General features: G+C 39.6%; 1 protein-coding gene across 11 annotated transcripts in view; it reads right to left on the reverse strand.

The window, feature by feature from the left end:
• NCOA6 (nuclear receptor coactivator 6) overlaps positions 1–15,648 on the reverse strand; it is a 105,415-nt gene that overhangs the window by 35,468 nt on the left and 54,299 nt on the right. For 9 of the 11 annotated variants that reach the window (XM_045885645.3, XM_064573056.1, XM_064573055.1 and 6 more), the window contains 4 exons: positions 13,680–13,802; positions 6,661–6,789; positions 5,146–5,988; positions 2,969–3,115 (listed from right to left, as the gene is read on the reverse strand). In XM_045885645.3, coding sequence (XP_045741601.2) covers positions 2,969–3,115; positions 5,146–5,988; positions 6,661–6,789; positions 13,680–13,802 — 1,242 coding nt within the window. The remainder of the gene's footprint in view (positions 1–2,968; positions 3,116–5,145; positions 5,989–6,660; positions 6,790–13,679; positions 13,803–15,648) is intronic. The other 2 variants (XM_054510064.2, XM_054510063.2) reach the window with 2 other exon arrangements.

Here is a 15,648-nt window from a genome sequence, read left to right on the forward strand (position 1 = left end):
GAACAAATAATCCTAAAAGTTGTATGGAACCAGAAAAGACCCCGAATAGCCAGAGGAATGTTGAAAAAGAAAAGCAAAGCTGGTGGCATCCCAATTCCAGACATCAAGCTCCATTACAAAGCTGTAATCATCAAGACAGTATGGTACTGGCACAAAAACAGACATAGATCAATGGAACAGAATAGAGAGCCCAGAAATGGACCCTCAACTCTATGGTCAACTAATTTAAACAAAGCAGGAAAGAATGTCCAATGGAAAAAAGACAGTCTCTTCAACAAATCGTGTTGGGAAAATTGGACAGCCACATGCAGAAGAATGAAACTGGACCATTTCCTTACACCACACATAAAAATAGACTCAAAAGGGATGAAAGACCTAAATTTGAGACAAGAGTCCATCAAAATCCTAGAGGAGAACACAGGCAGCAACCTCTTCGACCTCAGCCTCAGCAACTTCTTCCTAAAACATCACCAAAGGCAAGGGAAGCAAGGGCAAAAATGAACTATCAGGACTTCATCAAGATAACAAGCTTTTGCACAGCAAAGAAAACAGTCAACAAAACCAAAGACAACCGACAGAATGGGAGAAGATATTTGCAAATGACGTATCAGATAAAGGGCTAGTATCCAAAATCTACAAAGAACTTACCAAACTCAACACCCAAAGAACAAATGATCCAATCAAGAAATGGGCAGAAGACATGAACAGACATTTTTCCAAAGAAATCCAAATGGCTAACAGACACATGGAAAAGTGCTCAACATCGCTTGCCATCAGGGAAATCCAAATCAAAACCTCAATGAGATACCACCTCACACCAGTCAGAATGGCTAAAATTAACAAGTCCGGAAATGACAGATGTTGGCGAGGATGCAGAGAAAGGGGAACCCTCCTATGCTGTTGTTGGGAATGCAAGCTGGTGCAGCCACTCTGGAAAACAGTACGGAGGTTCCTCAAAAAGTTGAAAATAGAGCTACCCTATGACCCAGCAATTGCACTACTGGGTATTTACCCCAAAGATACAAATGTAGTGATCCGAAAGGGTACGTGTACCCCAATGTTTACAGCAGCAATGTCCACAAAAGCCAAACTATGGAAAGAGCCAAGATGTCCATCAACAGATGAATGGATAAAGAAGATGTGGTGTATATATATATACAATAGAATATTATGCAGTCATCAAAAAAACACGACATCTTGCCATGTGCATCGTCGTGGATGGAACTAGAGGGTATTATTTATGCTAAGTGAAATAAGTCAATCAGAGAAAGACATGTATCATATGATCTCACTGATATGAGGAATTCTTAATCTCCGGAAACAAACTGAGGGTTGCCGGAGTGGTGGAGGTGGGAGGGATGGGGTGGCTGGGTGATAGACATTGGGGAGGGTATGTGCTATGGTGAGCGCTATGAATTGTGTAAGACTGATGAATCACAGACCTATATCTCTGAAACAAATAATACATTATATGTTAAAAAAAAAAAAGAAGATAGTAGGAAGGGAAAAATGAAGGGGGGGAAATCGGAGGGGGAGACGAACCACGAGAGACTATGGACTCTGAGAAACAAACTGAGGGTTCTAGAGGGGAGGGGGTTGGGGGGATGGGTTAGCCTGGTGATGGGTATTAAAGAGGGCACATATTGAATGGAGCACTGGGTGTGATACAAAAACAATGAATCATGGAACACTACATCAAAAACTAATGATGTAATGTATGGTGATTAACATAACATAATAAAAGAAAATTAAAAAAAGTAAAAGCTTACAAGAGAAATAAAGTAGGGTAAAAGAACAGAAAATGAGAGACAAGAGTAGAACTATCTTAGGATAAATGGGGAAATCTAAACAATATGTGCATGTGGAAGGCACCACATAAAAAGAAATAGCTGGTGCTTGGGTGGAAGAATTATGAATGATTTTATCACTGTTTTATAACTTCCTACAAAACTCATGAATTCACAAAACTCAGGAATGCAGTTTTGCATTAGCAGATGGAGAAAGCCAAGTAGTTTGTCATACTCTTCTCTCACCCTTTAAGAGGTAGTTAGAACTTTCTTGTTCCTTAGTGATTCACAATTAAAGTTGGAACCACATAACTAAATTAACTCCAAGTGGGGAATGGGGAGTTCTCCAAAGAAACTAACTGTGCTACTTCAGTCCAAACTGCCTAAATGAGAAAGGGTAAGATTAGTCATGTGGTACCTAAGTAACCAGGAACACAAAGTCTGGGCATATATAACACTGCTTTTACAAATTCTTTTTAGCCATTCTGCTCCATCCTATTTCTTCTCCAAAATTTCTTCTTATATACAATACACTGTTGGCATTAAATCTATACTGATTGAAGTCTGGTCTTCAAACACCACACTGTAAACTAGAATTTAAACATTCTGCATAAACAAAGCTAACGTGTACTATAGAGAGACTTAAAAAGTTGCAGTTCCCCCAAAATGCCATGTGCCTCTGTGCTTCCGTACCTATAGTTTCCTTTTCCAGAAATGTCTTTTGCCCTTTTATTAACTCGGGAGCTGGCAAACTATGGCCCATGGGCCAAATCAACAGCCAGTTTCTAAATAAACAGTGTTTGGAACACTGCCATGCTCATCTGTCCTACTGTTTATGGCTACTTTTGTGCTATGACAGCAGAGTTAAGTAGTTGCAATAGAGACCATATAATCTGCAAAGCCTAAAATATTTACTATCTGGAGTCCTTTACAGTAAGGAAAAAATAAATGCTGATCCCTGCTCAAACTCGTTTCATTTTCTTTCCTTAGGTGTTTTTAGGATCCCAAGACACTGTACTCTACATTTGCTGTATCAGTTATTGCCCTGAAAGAATAATTTTGGTTTGAGATTAAGGGGAAGGACAAGGACTTACATTTATCTGTATATTTTTATTGTCTATCATGGTATCTAGCACACAATGTTCAATAAATGCTGGCTGAATAAAGCACAGAAAACAAACCTGCATGCTGGACATTTTGATTTGCTTGCAGCTGGGGGGCTCCTGAATTCCCAGGGGTGGTTGCTGTGGTCGAAGGCACCTGACCTTGCATAAAGTTCGGATTGGCCTGTCCTGCTGAGAAGCCAGGTGGGAGGCGTTTAGGCATTCCTTAATAGAAAACAATGAGTAAGGCAGTTACCTAGCAAATTTATACTCTTGCTTAGATGTGGAATGAATAAGGAAGGATGAGCTGCATGAAGTCTCCACTGGCTTAGCTCTCTGTCACACTGGTAGGATCTTTAATAATAAGGTTGGGAAAGATGGTTAAAAAAATCAACACAATCTCTTACATGAGCATTGTCAAAATGAAAAAGAAATACTAAAAAATTTACACTTAGAACATGCCAAGGAAGAGATGGCAATCTGCTCCCTAAATGTGATCTGAGGCCACGTCACAGCAAGGTTTAGGGCTCACTTTTCACTATAATACAACAGACCCCAAAGCTTTACATACTTTAACACAGGCACCAAAGGAATATGCTAAATTCTTTCATATTCAAACAAATTGATCAGAAATACTATAAAACAAAGAGCTGGGTCCTGATATTAATGATAGGTGATATTTTTTTTCCATTGAAGGAAATGGATGACAATCTCTCTTGTGGAAAATTTCCCCCAGTATTGTGCTTATCTCTTGGGAAGAGATAGGAGATTAGAAACAATCCACAGGAGCTCCAAAGTGAGGCAATATTAAATTATCATCATGCCTCCCCTTTTAAGGTTTGCTGTAATTCCGACAGCTATGGTACCAAAAGCCATGCTCTAATGGAATCTTATGAAGGTATTACTTCCTTTTATAGGAAGGTTTAATTTCAGAAAAAGGATCTGTAAGAAGGAGGATCTCAGAACCCACTCATTGTTTATAGCATAGGCCTTGATGTGGCCAGATCACCTAGGTGAGCACATCATCTGCTCTATGAAAGCATCAAGACCTAAGAGCTCACTTAAAAATTTGTACTCGCCCACTTATTTTTAAGGACCAAATTTCAATGTCCTGAAAAACACTTTGTAGACAAATATGCATTTGTCCTTTCTTTAGCAGTGACAAGTCCCCATTTGCATGCTTCCACTGTAATTAAATCAGTAATCACATTTGCAGGAGGGACTACCCAGCTTCCACTCAGGGCTAGATGCCCAGAACAGTGAAGTTTGGAGATGAAACATCCTTGCATTTTCTAAAAACTTCTTAGGATTCAAATATTATAGCCTGCAAGTCAGCAAAATTAATTACAAGAGAGTGAAAAGACTGATGAGCAACTTAATTTCACCAGAAACCATGAGAACATGCCTTTGCTATGTTGCACTAAAGATGCAAGGGTTTTTTTCTGGGTAGGCAATGGGTGTCTTTTGGTGGGGACATGTTTATCAGATGACAGTATTACTGACACTCTCTATACCTTACTGAAAAGCTCCAAGCACATTCATGTGCACTAGATCAATGATTAATAAGAATAAATAATAAACATGGAGATGGATAAGTTTTACTGTAATCGTTTTACCTCTCACACATTAAGCTCCATTGCTTTTTCTTCATACAAGAGGCACCTTACAAAATAAATAAATAAATCTCCTTTAGGTATAACTGGTGGAATTCCCTCTCTAAGGAGCAGGCATTGGCATTATAAAACTATAAAAGTCAATGATTTCTGAACTTAATCCCCTTTAACACTTTAATCAAATTTAACAAATACCATGCTTACTACTTTATTAAGATTATCAAAATTGGAAAGTTGAAGGGACTTTTCCCCAAAAGACCCTATATTTTTTTCATTTTTGCTCTACTGCATGATCTTTTTTTTTTTTTTTCCCCAACAGCTGAGCAGTTTAAGTTAATACAATGCATGTTTCTTCTGGACATCCTAATTTACTAGTCCAAGATCAAGCAAAAATAATTTAAAAAACAAAATGGAAATCTCTATATTGTATGTAGTTACCTTCATTTTTATCCAGAGGGCTAGCTTAAATGTAACCAGTAAGATGCTGCATAATGTATCAAGTTAAATAAGTTATTAAGTGTTACCACTATATCCACAAAGCCAAATAATTACATCCTCCCTCCATTAACTCTAAATATTGAAGTTCTACTAAGATCTATCTCCAGTAAGTTTACCAAAACAAATAGCTTCAGGGTTCCTCACCTCCTAGGCCTGGATGTAAACTCTGTGGCCCCTGGTTTGGTGGTTGCTGCTGCATCACCATGAAGTTAGGTGGCACATTTCCCTGTTGAACCATAGGATTCCGACCAGGAGAGCTGACGGGCTGCTGAAATCCCTGGGGAAGTGGGTTATTTTGAGGTGGCCTTGGTCCCATCTGCTGCTGAGTTTGGTTAACCGTTGGGGAGGATGCAGGGGATCCCTGCTGGAAGGAGGAGGGCGAAGAGGCAGGAGACTTGTTGGTGAGGTGGGGCTGCTGCAGGGGGGTTGGGACCCTGGAGGGCCCTCCCTGCAAGCTCTTCATCTGAGGAGCTGTGAACTGGCCTGGGTTGCTCATCTGAGGAAAGTTTGTATGGGCTTGTGAGGCTTGCTGGCTGCCAAAGGGATATGGAGGGGGAGGGTGGGAAGGTGTCTGTACCGTGGCTAAGGATGGTCTTGCCTGGAGTTGCTGTTGCATTGGGCCAGGCAAGGGAGCCTTCTTCCACCCTTGGCTTGCAGTCATTGTGCCCAGAGAACCCTGGGCCGGAGGAGGCTGAAGGGCTCCAGAGGGCAGCTGGTTCCAGCCTGGAGGAACAGGCACCTGAGTTGGGGCAGTGAACTGGGGTCGAATTCCCTGTGGCTGCTGCTGCTGCTGCTGCTGCTGTGGGGGTCTTGCCTGTAGCTGCTGCTGCTGCTGCTGCTGCTGCTGCTGCAGCTGGGGAAAGTTAGCTGGGTTCATCTGTCTGGTCACGGGCACAGGCTGCATTGGGTGGTGCGGGGGAGCTAAAGATCCTGAGGGGTGATTCTGCGGCTGTATATGGAGCCCAGAGAGGAGTGGATCCATTGCATCTGTTTAAAGACAGTTAACAAAGCAATAATTAAATTACTGCAATCTAGATCCTATAGCAGTAATAAATCCCCTGGCACCTTCAATGAGATGTTTGTGACCACCTTCTATACAAAGCGACATGCCAAGATCACGGAAAGATGAGTGTTGTCTAGAAAGAGCTTATGGTTCAAAAGTGGATAGAAGAGCCAAACGTAAACTGTGGAGAGCAGTATTTTCCAAAGCGTATCCTGGAGATCTACGTTCATTAGCATTATAAGAAAACAAAATTAAACATGGTCAATTAGGTTTGGAAAACAACTGAACCTAACCAGCTTAGACAGGTTTCTTCACTGCAGGACGTTCAGTGCCTCCAATAGGTCAATTGTGAATCTCTAGGAGGGAGGATAAAGCATGCTGCGCTTACCAAATTTATTATAGAATTCTCTGCCATGAAGTATGTAGCCAAAGGAATGCATTTTTAGGAATGTTAGGTTATAACTGATAAGAGAATGAGAAGTTCTGAGAAGGAAATGCTGACTTTTAGCTTGAAGAAATAGGGAAGATTTTGTAAAGAAGATGGCATTTAAGTTGGGCAGTTAGGAATTTGATACCAGAGATAGATTAATTTTGTAATGAAAACTCTGCAAAGAGTTCCAGCCTCTTCAAGCCACAAAGATTGGAGAGGTCATTACCTGACTGAGAAGCAGGGCGAGGAGTCCTGGGCTGCAGCTCTGAATTGGGGCCTGGTGCCATCAAGGAAGATGACACATTTACACTCTGGGGTATCATAACCGTGGCAGGGCTGGTCATCCTTATTAGTCCTAAAGGAAAAAGAAAATCCCTAGAATAGAGTACTGGAACTGGTACAACATTTGTTTGTAAATAAAATATTTCAAGAATATAAAAAGGTATGGAAAATTTCTGTACCAATCATCTACCTTGTTAACATTTTGCCCCATTCCATTCAGATACATATGGAGATACAGCAGAAGCCCCCTACTCCTTCCCAATCTCATTGCACTTCCTCTCTTACCTTATAATTGGCATTAATAGTTCCGTGCATGTTTATCTTTATTACATATGTAGGTAAACCACATAGCATTTTTGGTATGCTTTTAATCTTTGTATAAGTGGCATCATACTCTGTCTTCTTCAGTTTCCCTTTTCACTTAATATTACCTTTTGAGATCCATCCATCTTGACTGCTATAATGGTGATCCATTTTATGGAACCCATACATTCACTCTGCTAATGAACAGTTAAGGTTCTCCCACCCCCTGCCCCAATTTTCATTCTTACAATTTTGCAATGTCATGTATTCTTGTGGACATGTCTTTAGACTATATACTTAGAATTCCTAGGTTTTAAGTATAAAAGCTTCTTCCATTTTACGAGATATTGGCAAACTGTTCTCAAAAGTGATTATGCCAGGGGTGCCTGGCTGGCTCAGTGGGAGGAGTGTGAGATTCTAGATCTCGGGGTCATGAGTTCAAGCCCCACGGGTGGGTGTAGAGATTTCTTAAATAAACTTAAAAAAAGGTGGAGGGTGCCTGGGTGGCTCAGTTGGTTAAGCGACTGCCTTCGGCTCAGGTCATGATCCTGGAGTCCCGGGATCGAGTCCCACGTCGGGCTCCCTGCTCAGCAGGGAGTCTGCTTCTCTCTCTGACCCTCCCCCCTCTCATGCTCTCTATCTCATTCTCTCTCTCAAATAAATAAATAAAATCTTAAAAAAAAAAAAAAAGGTGGAAAAAGAAAGTCATTATGCGAATTTATATTCCAACTAGCAGTTTGAGAACTACTCTTGTTCCACATCTTTCCATTTCTGATACTATTAGACTTTTAGGATTTAACATCCATATTAATAAGTGAAAATATATTATCCTCTCTTCATGTCTCTTTGATTTTTGGCATCAAGATTAAAATAACTTCAAAAAAGAGCTGGAAAGCTTCTTTCTTCTTTGTTTATGCTCTGGAAGAATATCTGTATCTGTTTTTTTTGGTTTTTTTTTTTAAGATTTTATTTATTTATTTGAGAGAGAGAGGCACAGCGAGAGAGGGAACACAAGCAGGGGGAGTAGGAGAGGGAGAAGCAGGCTTCTCGCTGAGCAGGGAGCCCGATGCGGGGCTCGATCCCAAGATCCTGGGATCATGACCTGAGCTGAAGGCAGACGCTTAATGACTGAGCCATCCAGGCGCCCCTGTTCTTTAAATGTTTAGTAAACTCACCTGGAAAACTATCTGGGCCTGTGAGTTATACAAATTGATTCATAGGGAGACAAATTTTTAATTCTTTCAATTTCTTAAATAGTTACAGATTTTTCAAGTTTCCTTAAATCAGTTTTGGTTAAACTATGTTTTCAAGAAAAATGTTAATTTGATGAAGCTTTAAGATTTATTAGCATGAAGTTATTCACAACTTTTCCCCATTTTTTTAGATATAATTCATATATTATAAAATTCACACTTTTGAAGTACACACTTTTTTCCTTCTTTACATTGCTTATGTCTTCTCTTTTTTCTTTGTTTTACCGTGTTCATCAGTTTTGTTTTTTCGAAGAAACATCTTTGGTTTTGCTACTTTGTTCCGTTTTGCTTTTTTAATACTTTACTTATCTCTGCTCTTATCTTTATTACTTCCTTCCTCCTAAATTATTATTACTCTGCTATTCTTTTTCTCAATTCTTAGGTCAGGTATTTAGCTTCTTAATTTTCAACTCATGTTCTGCTCTGACACAGTTATCTGAGGGCTTAAATTTTCTTCCACGTGCTGTATTGGCTACATCTCACAAATTTCGGTATATACTATTTTCATTATTCCATTTTAAATATTTTTTGCTGTCCATCATGACTGCTTTTTAAAAAATCAGGGATATTCAGAATGTATTTTAAATTTTCTAAAAATACAGGATATTTTGGTTAGCTTGTTTTTTTTTATTGTTTGCCATGATTTAATTGTACTGTGGTCAGAGAACATGATCTGTGTGATACCAATATCTGGTATTTAGTGAAACTTGATTTTAGAAAAATACAGTCAATTTGTATAAATGTTCCATTTATGCTTGAAAAGATTAAGAATTTTTGATTTATTAGTGCATGGTTTCTATATATCTCCATTATATCAAACTATTTTACTTATGTTATTCAAGAATTATCCTTACTAATTTTCAAAATAAGCTCAATACATCAATTACTAACACAGGTGTGTTAATATCTCCCCTAAGATGTGGTATCTCCATATAATCCTGTTCCACTTTTGCCTCACATATTTTGAGGCTAGATTATTAAGTATGTAATAAAAGTTCAGCTCCCTGATGAATATTTCCTTTTACATCAAAAAGCGGCCCTATTTATCCTCAGTAATGCTTTTTATCTTAGTCGTTTTATCTGATAAAAATATTGTTATACCCCTTTTCTTGGTTAATATTCACCAGGATTATCTTTTATTCCATCCTTTTAACTATGAGCCAAATCCTTATGTTTTATGTGCTTCCTGTAAGACCATATAACTAAATCTGAGATTATTATTCAATCTGGTTAATCACTCATCAGCATTCACAATACATTTACCTTTACTATTAATTGCCAATATATTTTGATTCATTTTATCATTTTATGATACCCCTTCTTTTTTTTTTTATGACACCTCTGCTTTTTACTCCTTCTTTTCCTATGGTGTTTTCCTATGCCGTTTTCCTAATTTTCTTGAATTTTATTGGATTTTTTTCCAACATGCCCTTCCTTTCTACCCCTCCACTACTAGCTTAGAAGTTACACATTTATTTCTATTTTTTATCTTTACTTTAAGAGATTTTATTTATTTGAGAGAGAGAGAGAGAGAGTGTGAGTGCATACCAGCAGGGGAGGGGCAGAGGGAGAAGCAGACACCCTGCTGAGCAGGGAGCCCAGCACAGGGCTAGATCCCAGGACCCCGGGATCACAACCTGAGCCAAATGCAGATGCTTAACTGACTAAGCCACCCAGGCACCCCTCTATTATTTTAATGATATCTTTTGTCAACAGACATAGACTTAAAAGTATAAACATGTGATCATTATTGCTAAATGAGCCAATACTTATTTAGATTTATCCAATGTTTACCAATTACTTAGCTCACTATTCCTTCTCAGATCTTAGTTCTTCCATTTTAGATTCAATTTTCTTCTTCCTAAAGTAGATTCTTGAGCAGTTCAATTAGCAAGAGTCTGTTAATGGTACCTTCACTTAGTGTCTTCGAAAATGTCTTTATTTTATACTACTCTTTATAGTATAAACAGGTGTAAAATTCTAGGCTGTCAATTATTCTCTCATCACTTTGAAAATACTGTTCCAATGTTTCCTGGTTTTCAGTGTTGCTGCTGAGAAATCAGCTGTGATCTGATAGCTTGTCATTTGTAAATAATTGGTCTTTCATTCTGAGTTGCTTTTAACATTCTCTTTGTTTTTTCATGTTCTACAGTTTACAATTTTGTGTCAAATTTTTATTTACATTGCTCAGGATTTCTGAGGACTCACATCTTTCATCAATTCTGGAAAAATTTCAGACTCTTCCCACTCTGGTTCTTTAGTACTGGCAATAGCATCACTGATTATCTCTCATCAAGCTACACAATACCAAATGCTCAGACTTCGGTGGAGAACTCTAACTACTGACCCCCTACTATAGGTACCAGGCTGGGTACTGTACATCTAGTATGTGGTATTCCATAACAGCCCAACAGCACAGGTCCTGACATATAACAGGAACTCTGTAAATGTCAGCTTCAGGGCTCATGGCTCATCCACCTGCAAGCATGAGCTCAAAAGATTGTAGGCATTTTTATCTCATTTTTTTAGGTGAAGAAACTGCTGCTTGGAGAGGTATAGCTAGCTTGAGGTAACCAGGAAATGGCACTGCTAGGATAAAAATCTAGTTTCAATTTTATATGGCCAAGTCTTCAGCTACAGTTCAGAACAATGGCTTATAAATTGATGCTCTCCATTCTGCTGTATTTCTTCAAGAGCTACTGTGGTAAGTGGGGAGGTGAATGACTGGGTATAGTTTCAGGTGGTTACTATGCTTTAACCACAGCAGCTGTGCTTTTCTGGTTTATTTGAATAAAAGGTCCTGTAGCAGAAAAAGTTTGAAAGCCACTAGTGTAGTGAAAAGAGCACTGGACTGGGAGTTAGATCTGTGATACTAGGCTATTGTTACTTGACCCTGGGCAAACTGCTTCCTTTCTGTGAGCTCCAGGGTTCCCCTCAGCTTCTTCTTCTTTTTTTTTTTTTTAAGGATTTATTTATTCGAGAGAGAAAGTGAGAGAGCTTGTGCATGTGTGAGGGGTGGGGCAGAGGGAGAGGGAGAAGCAGACTCCCCGCTGAGCAGGGAGCCCAACACAGGGTTCCATCCCAGGACCCTGGGATCATGATGTGAGCCAAAGGTCATGCTTAACTGACTGAGCCACCCAGGCGCCCCTGGAGTTTCCTCAGCTTTAAATGAGAGCCAACTCGAGAGGTGGCAAGGGAGCCAATGGCAAGGCCTGAGCCAGATTTAAAGTTTGGGACTGAGAGCCCAAGATGGTAGAGGAGTAGGAGACCTTAGTTTTATTTGGTTCCAGGAAATCAGCTAGATAGCTATTAAATCATTCTGAACACTTGCAAACTCAACCAGCGATCTAAGAAAAGAATAGCTACAACTCTACAAATAGAAAAGCAACCACTTTCTGCAAGAATGACAAGACAGAAAAACTCACCTCAAAAAAGAGAAGAGGCAGTACTAGGAGCTGGTTCTCTGAAAGAATTAATTAGACTGATAAACTCCTGGCCAGACTTATCAAAAAGAAAAGAGGACCCAAATAAATAAAATCATGAATGAAAGAGGACAAATCACAACCAACACTGAAGAAATACAAACAATTATAAAAACATATTATGAGCAACCGTTTGCCAACAAATTAGGCAATCTGGAAGAAATGGATGTATTCCTAGACATATAAACTACCCAAACTCCCCAATGTTTATAGCAGCATTGTTCACAAAAGCCAAACTATGGAAAGAGCCAAGATGTCCATCAACAGATGAATGGATAAAGAAGATGTGGTATATATATACAATGGAATATTACTCAGCCATCAAAAAATGAAATCTTGCCATTTGCAACAACATGGATGGAACTAGAGGGTATTGTGCTAACCAAAATAAGTCAATCAGAGAAAGACAATCATATGATCTCACTCATATGTAGAATTTAAGAAACAAAACAGAGGAGCATAGGGGAAGAGAGGGAAAAATAAAACGATGAAATCAGAGAGAGACAAACCCTAAGATACTCTTAATCATAGTAAACAAACTGAGGGTTGCTGGAGGGGAGGGGAATAGAAGTATGCGGTAACTGGGTGATGGACATTTAGGAGGGCACGTAATGTAATGAGTACTGGGTATTATGTAAGACTGATCAATCACTGACCTCTACCTCCAAAACTAGTAATACATTGTATTTTAATTAATTGAATTAAAAAAATTAAAAAATTAAAAAAAAAATAAAGCTTGGCACTAACTAAAAAATAAAAAATAGGGCGCCTGGGTGGCTCAGTTGGTTAAGCGACTGCCTTCGGCTCGGGTCGTGATCCTGGAGTCCCGGGATCGAGTCCCGCATCGGGCTCCCTGCTCGGCAGGGAGTCTGCTTCTCCCTCTGACCCTCCTCCCTCTCATGCTCTCTGTATCTCATTCTCTCTGTCTCAAATAAATAAATAAAATCTTTAAAAAAAAAATAAATAAATAAAAAATAAATGAGAGCCAACTCAATTCCTCTTCTTTTTTTAGTGGGGTGAGGGGCAGAGGGAGAGAGAATCCCAAGCAGGCTCTATGCCCAGTGCAGAGCCTCATGCAGGGTGCTTGATCTCACAACCTTGAGATCATGACCTGAGCCAAAATCAACAGTCAGATGCTTAACTGACTGAGCCACCCAGGCACCCCGAGAGCCAACTTAATTCTAACATTTTGTGATTCACAGAATATTGAGCTCAATCTCTAAAGAAGAAATTTCAGTTTTACTGGAAAAGTTAGCAAATAATTTATAACTCTCTCAAATTCTAAATACCTAAAAACACATATTCTTCCACATACTTCTTCAGATTCCACATAAGCACACAAGAACTCAGCTCACAGATTCTCAGCCTCAGAGAAAGTGGGAGTTGAAAAGCTACATTCTCCATTATTGGGCGCCTGGGTGGCTCAGTTGGTTGAGCAACTGCCTTCAGCCCAGGTCATGATCCTGGAGTCTCGGGATCGAGTCCCGCATCAGGCTCCCTGCTCGGCGGGGAGTCTGCTTCTCCCTCTGCCCTCTTCCCTCTCGTGCTCTCTGTCTCTCATTCTCTCTCTAATAAATAAATAAAATTAAAAAAAAAAAAGCTACATTCTCCATTATATTATAAACATTCTGAGGGTAGAAAATATTTTATTCATTTCTATCTCCAACACTTAGCAGAGGTCCTGTCCTATAAAAAGAACTCAATAAATGTTTGCTGCACAGCTCAGTGCTCATCTATATACCTTTAAGCATGAGCCCATGCTCTGTGACTCTACCCTAAGAGTGATTTAAATCATGCTTTCCTAAACCAGAAAACAGAGATGTACCAGAAATCTCCACCTAAGGACCCAAATGATCAAACATTAGCAAATAAAGGGGAAAAAAGCAAACCAGTAAAATGTCAAATAATTGCGTGGGAGATCTCACCTGGACCACCTGCCATAGGAAATGCTGCCTCCATCCTAACTGAATTTCCAGCTCCCATGGGTCCATTCATTCTCACATCTTGGCTTCGGTTCTGAGCCAAAGCCAGGTTGATAGCACCTTCCCCTGAAAATGACAGGTTATAAAAAGGAAACCATCAGAATAAGATGCAAATGTTGCTTAAAAACAGGTATACAAGAACTTTATTTTCTGTGTTTTTGAATTATGGTAAGTTTACCATCACAAAAAAGGTAAGTGCAATACAATGGGTCTTCCTTCAAATTCATCTGAGTAGGTTTACTTACAAGAAGCACAAGAAGAACATAATCAATCCTCACAATACAGCAGACAGGCAATCATTAATGATGTATAGTGTCAAGAGACAGCTTGTAACTCTGAATATCTATTTTCAACTAGCTCAGTGTGTGGGTGCCATGTGTGTCTGTGTGTGTGAGAAGGAAGAAAATGTTCTCAGAAATTCTCAAAATCCTAGATTACCTTTTGGGAATTTACAATCAGAAGGTAGAGATATGAGTAGGTTTAATGGAGAAAGAACATATGATGGTACAGGGACACTGTAATGTTTGTGAGCAAAATACCATTTCCTGGGGGTTCCTGGGTGGGCTCAGTCGGTTGGGCGTCTGCCTTTGGCTTGGGTGATGGTCTCGGGGTTGTGCGATTGAACCTTGGGATGGTCTCCCTGCTCAGCAGGGAGCCTGCTTCTCCTCCTCCCTTGCCGCTGCTCATGCTTTCTCTTGCTATCTCTCTCTCTCTCAAATAAATAAAATCTTAAAAAAATATACCATTTCCCTTTCAAAAACTGTAATATAAATAGATATCCATTAGAGATATTCATACAATGAAGAGTAGATAGGTTGCTACTAATCTACTTTTACAGCATCTAATGATAAGACCAACATTTACAGAGTTTTTATTTTTATTTTATTTTTTAAAAGATTTTATTTATTTATTTGAGAGAGAGACTGAGTGCAAGCACGAGCAGGGGGTTGGGGGGAGTAGAAGGGATAGGGAGAGGCAGACTCTCCCATGAGCAGGGAGCCCGATCATGACCTGAGCCAAAGGCAGACGTTTAAATGACTGAGCCACCCAGGCACCCCTGTACAGTTTTTAATGCTTACAAGATTTTATCTCATTTGAACCTCATAATATCCTGGTAGGTAACATCACTATAAGTGTTCCAATTATTTAGAGGTAACTCTAAACTTAGAGGTAACTTAAATTTTACTTGGTTAAATGATAAAAAGAAACAAATTTCAGGATACTTTCTGCACTTAATCCAAAATTTTTTTCCTCTGGATGACAGCACCACGTAGTGGACAGATAGAAGTATAGCTACCTGGTGGCTAAGGAGGCGAAAGGCAGCATTGCACTGATTGGAATCCTTCCATATTGTGGGGTCCTGGTTTATAGAGCCAGATGATAGAGCAGGAAGCTAATGAGAACAAAGTAGTTTCCTCTGTCTTGTCACTGATAAAGTCACCTTTCTGTATTAAGTATTTCAACCAGGCAGGTAGATTGGTCATAGGGCATAAACATCCTACTAATAAGGGACCAATTACCAGGGGCTATAAGATGCTCTAAATTGCCTATGGGAGGGGCACCTGGGTGGCTCAGTGGGTTAAGTGTCTGCTTTCGGCTCAGGTCATGGTCCTGGGGTCCTGGGATCTAGTCCTGCATCGGGCTCCCTGCTCAGCGGGGAGCCTGCTTCTCCCTCTCCATCTCCCTCTGCCCCTCCTCCTGCTTGTGCTCTCTCTCGCTAATAAATAAATAAAATCTTTTTTAAAAATTGCCTATGGGAGACAGGAATGAAAGAAAAAGAGACTACAGATCTTGAGGGTTTCCAATTAAGGGAAGGAACTATTAATATACCAAACTTGCTAAGACACTGTAAGCGGAAAGAATATTATTCTTGAAATGGACATCAGATCATGTCAGTTCTCTGCTTCAAACT

The sequence above is a fragment of the Mirounga angustirostris genome, unplaced genomic scaffold (assembly GCF_029215605.1).
Source record: "Mirounga angustirostris isolate CCGP_5_RB_7025 unplaced genomic scaffold, mMirAng1.0.hap1 SCAF_10, whole genome shotgun sequence".
Classification (NCBI taxonomy): Eukaryota; Metazoa; Chordata; class Mammalia; order Carnivora; family Phocidae; genus Mirounga; species Mirounga angustirostris.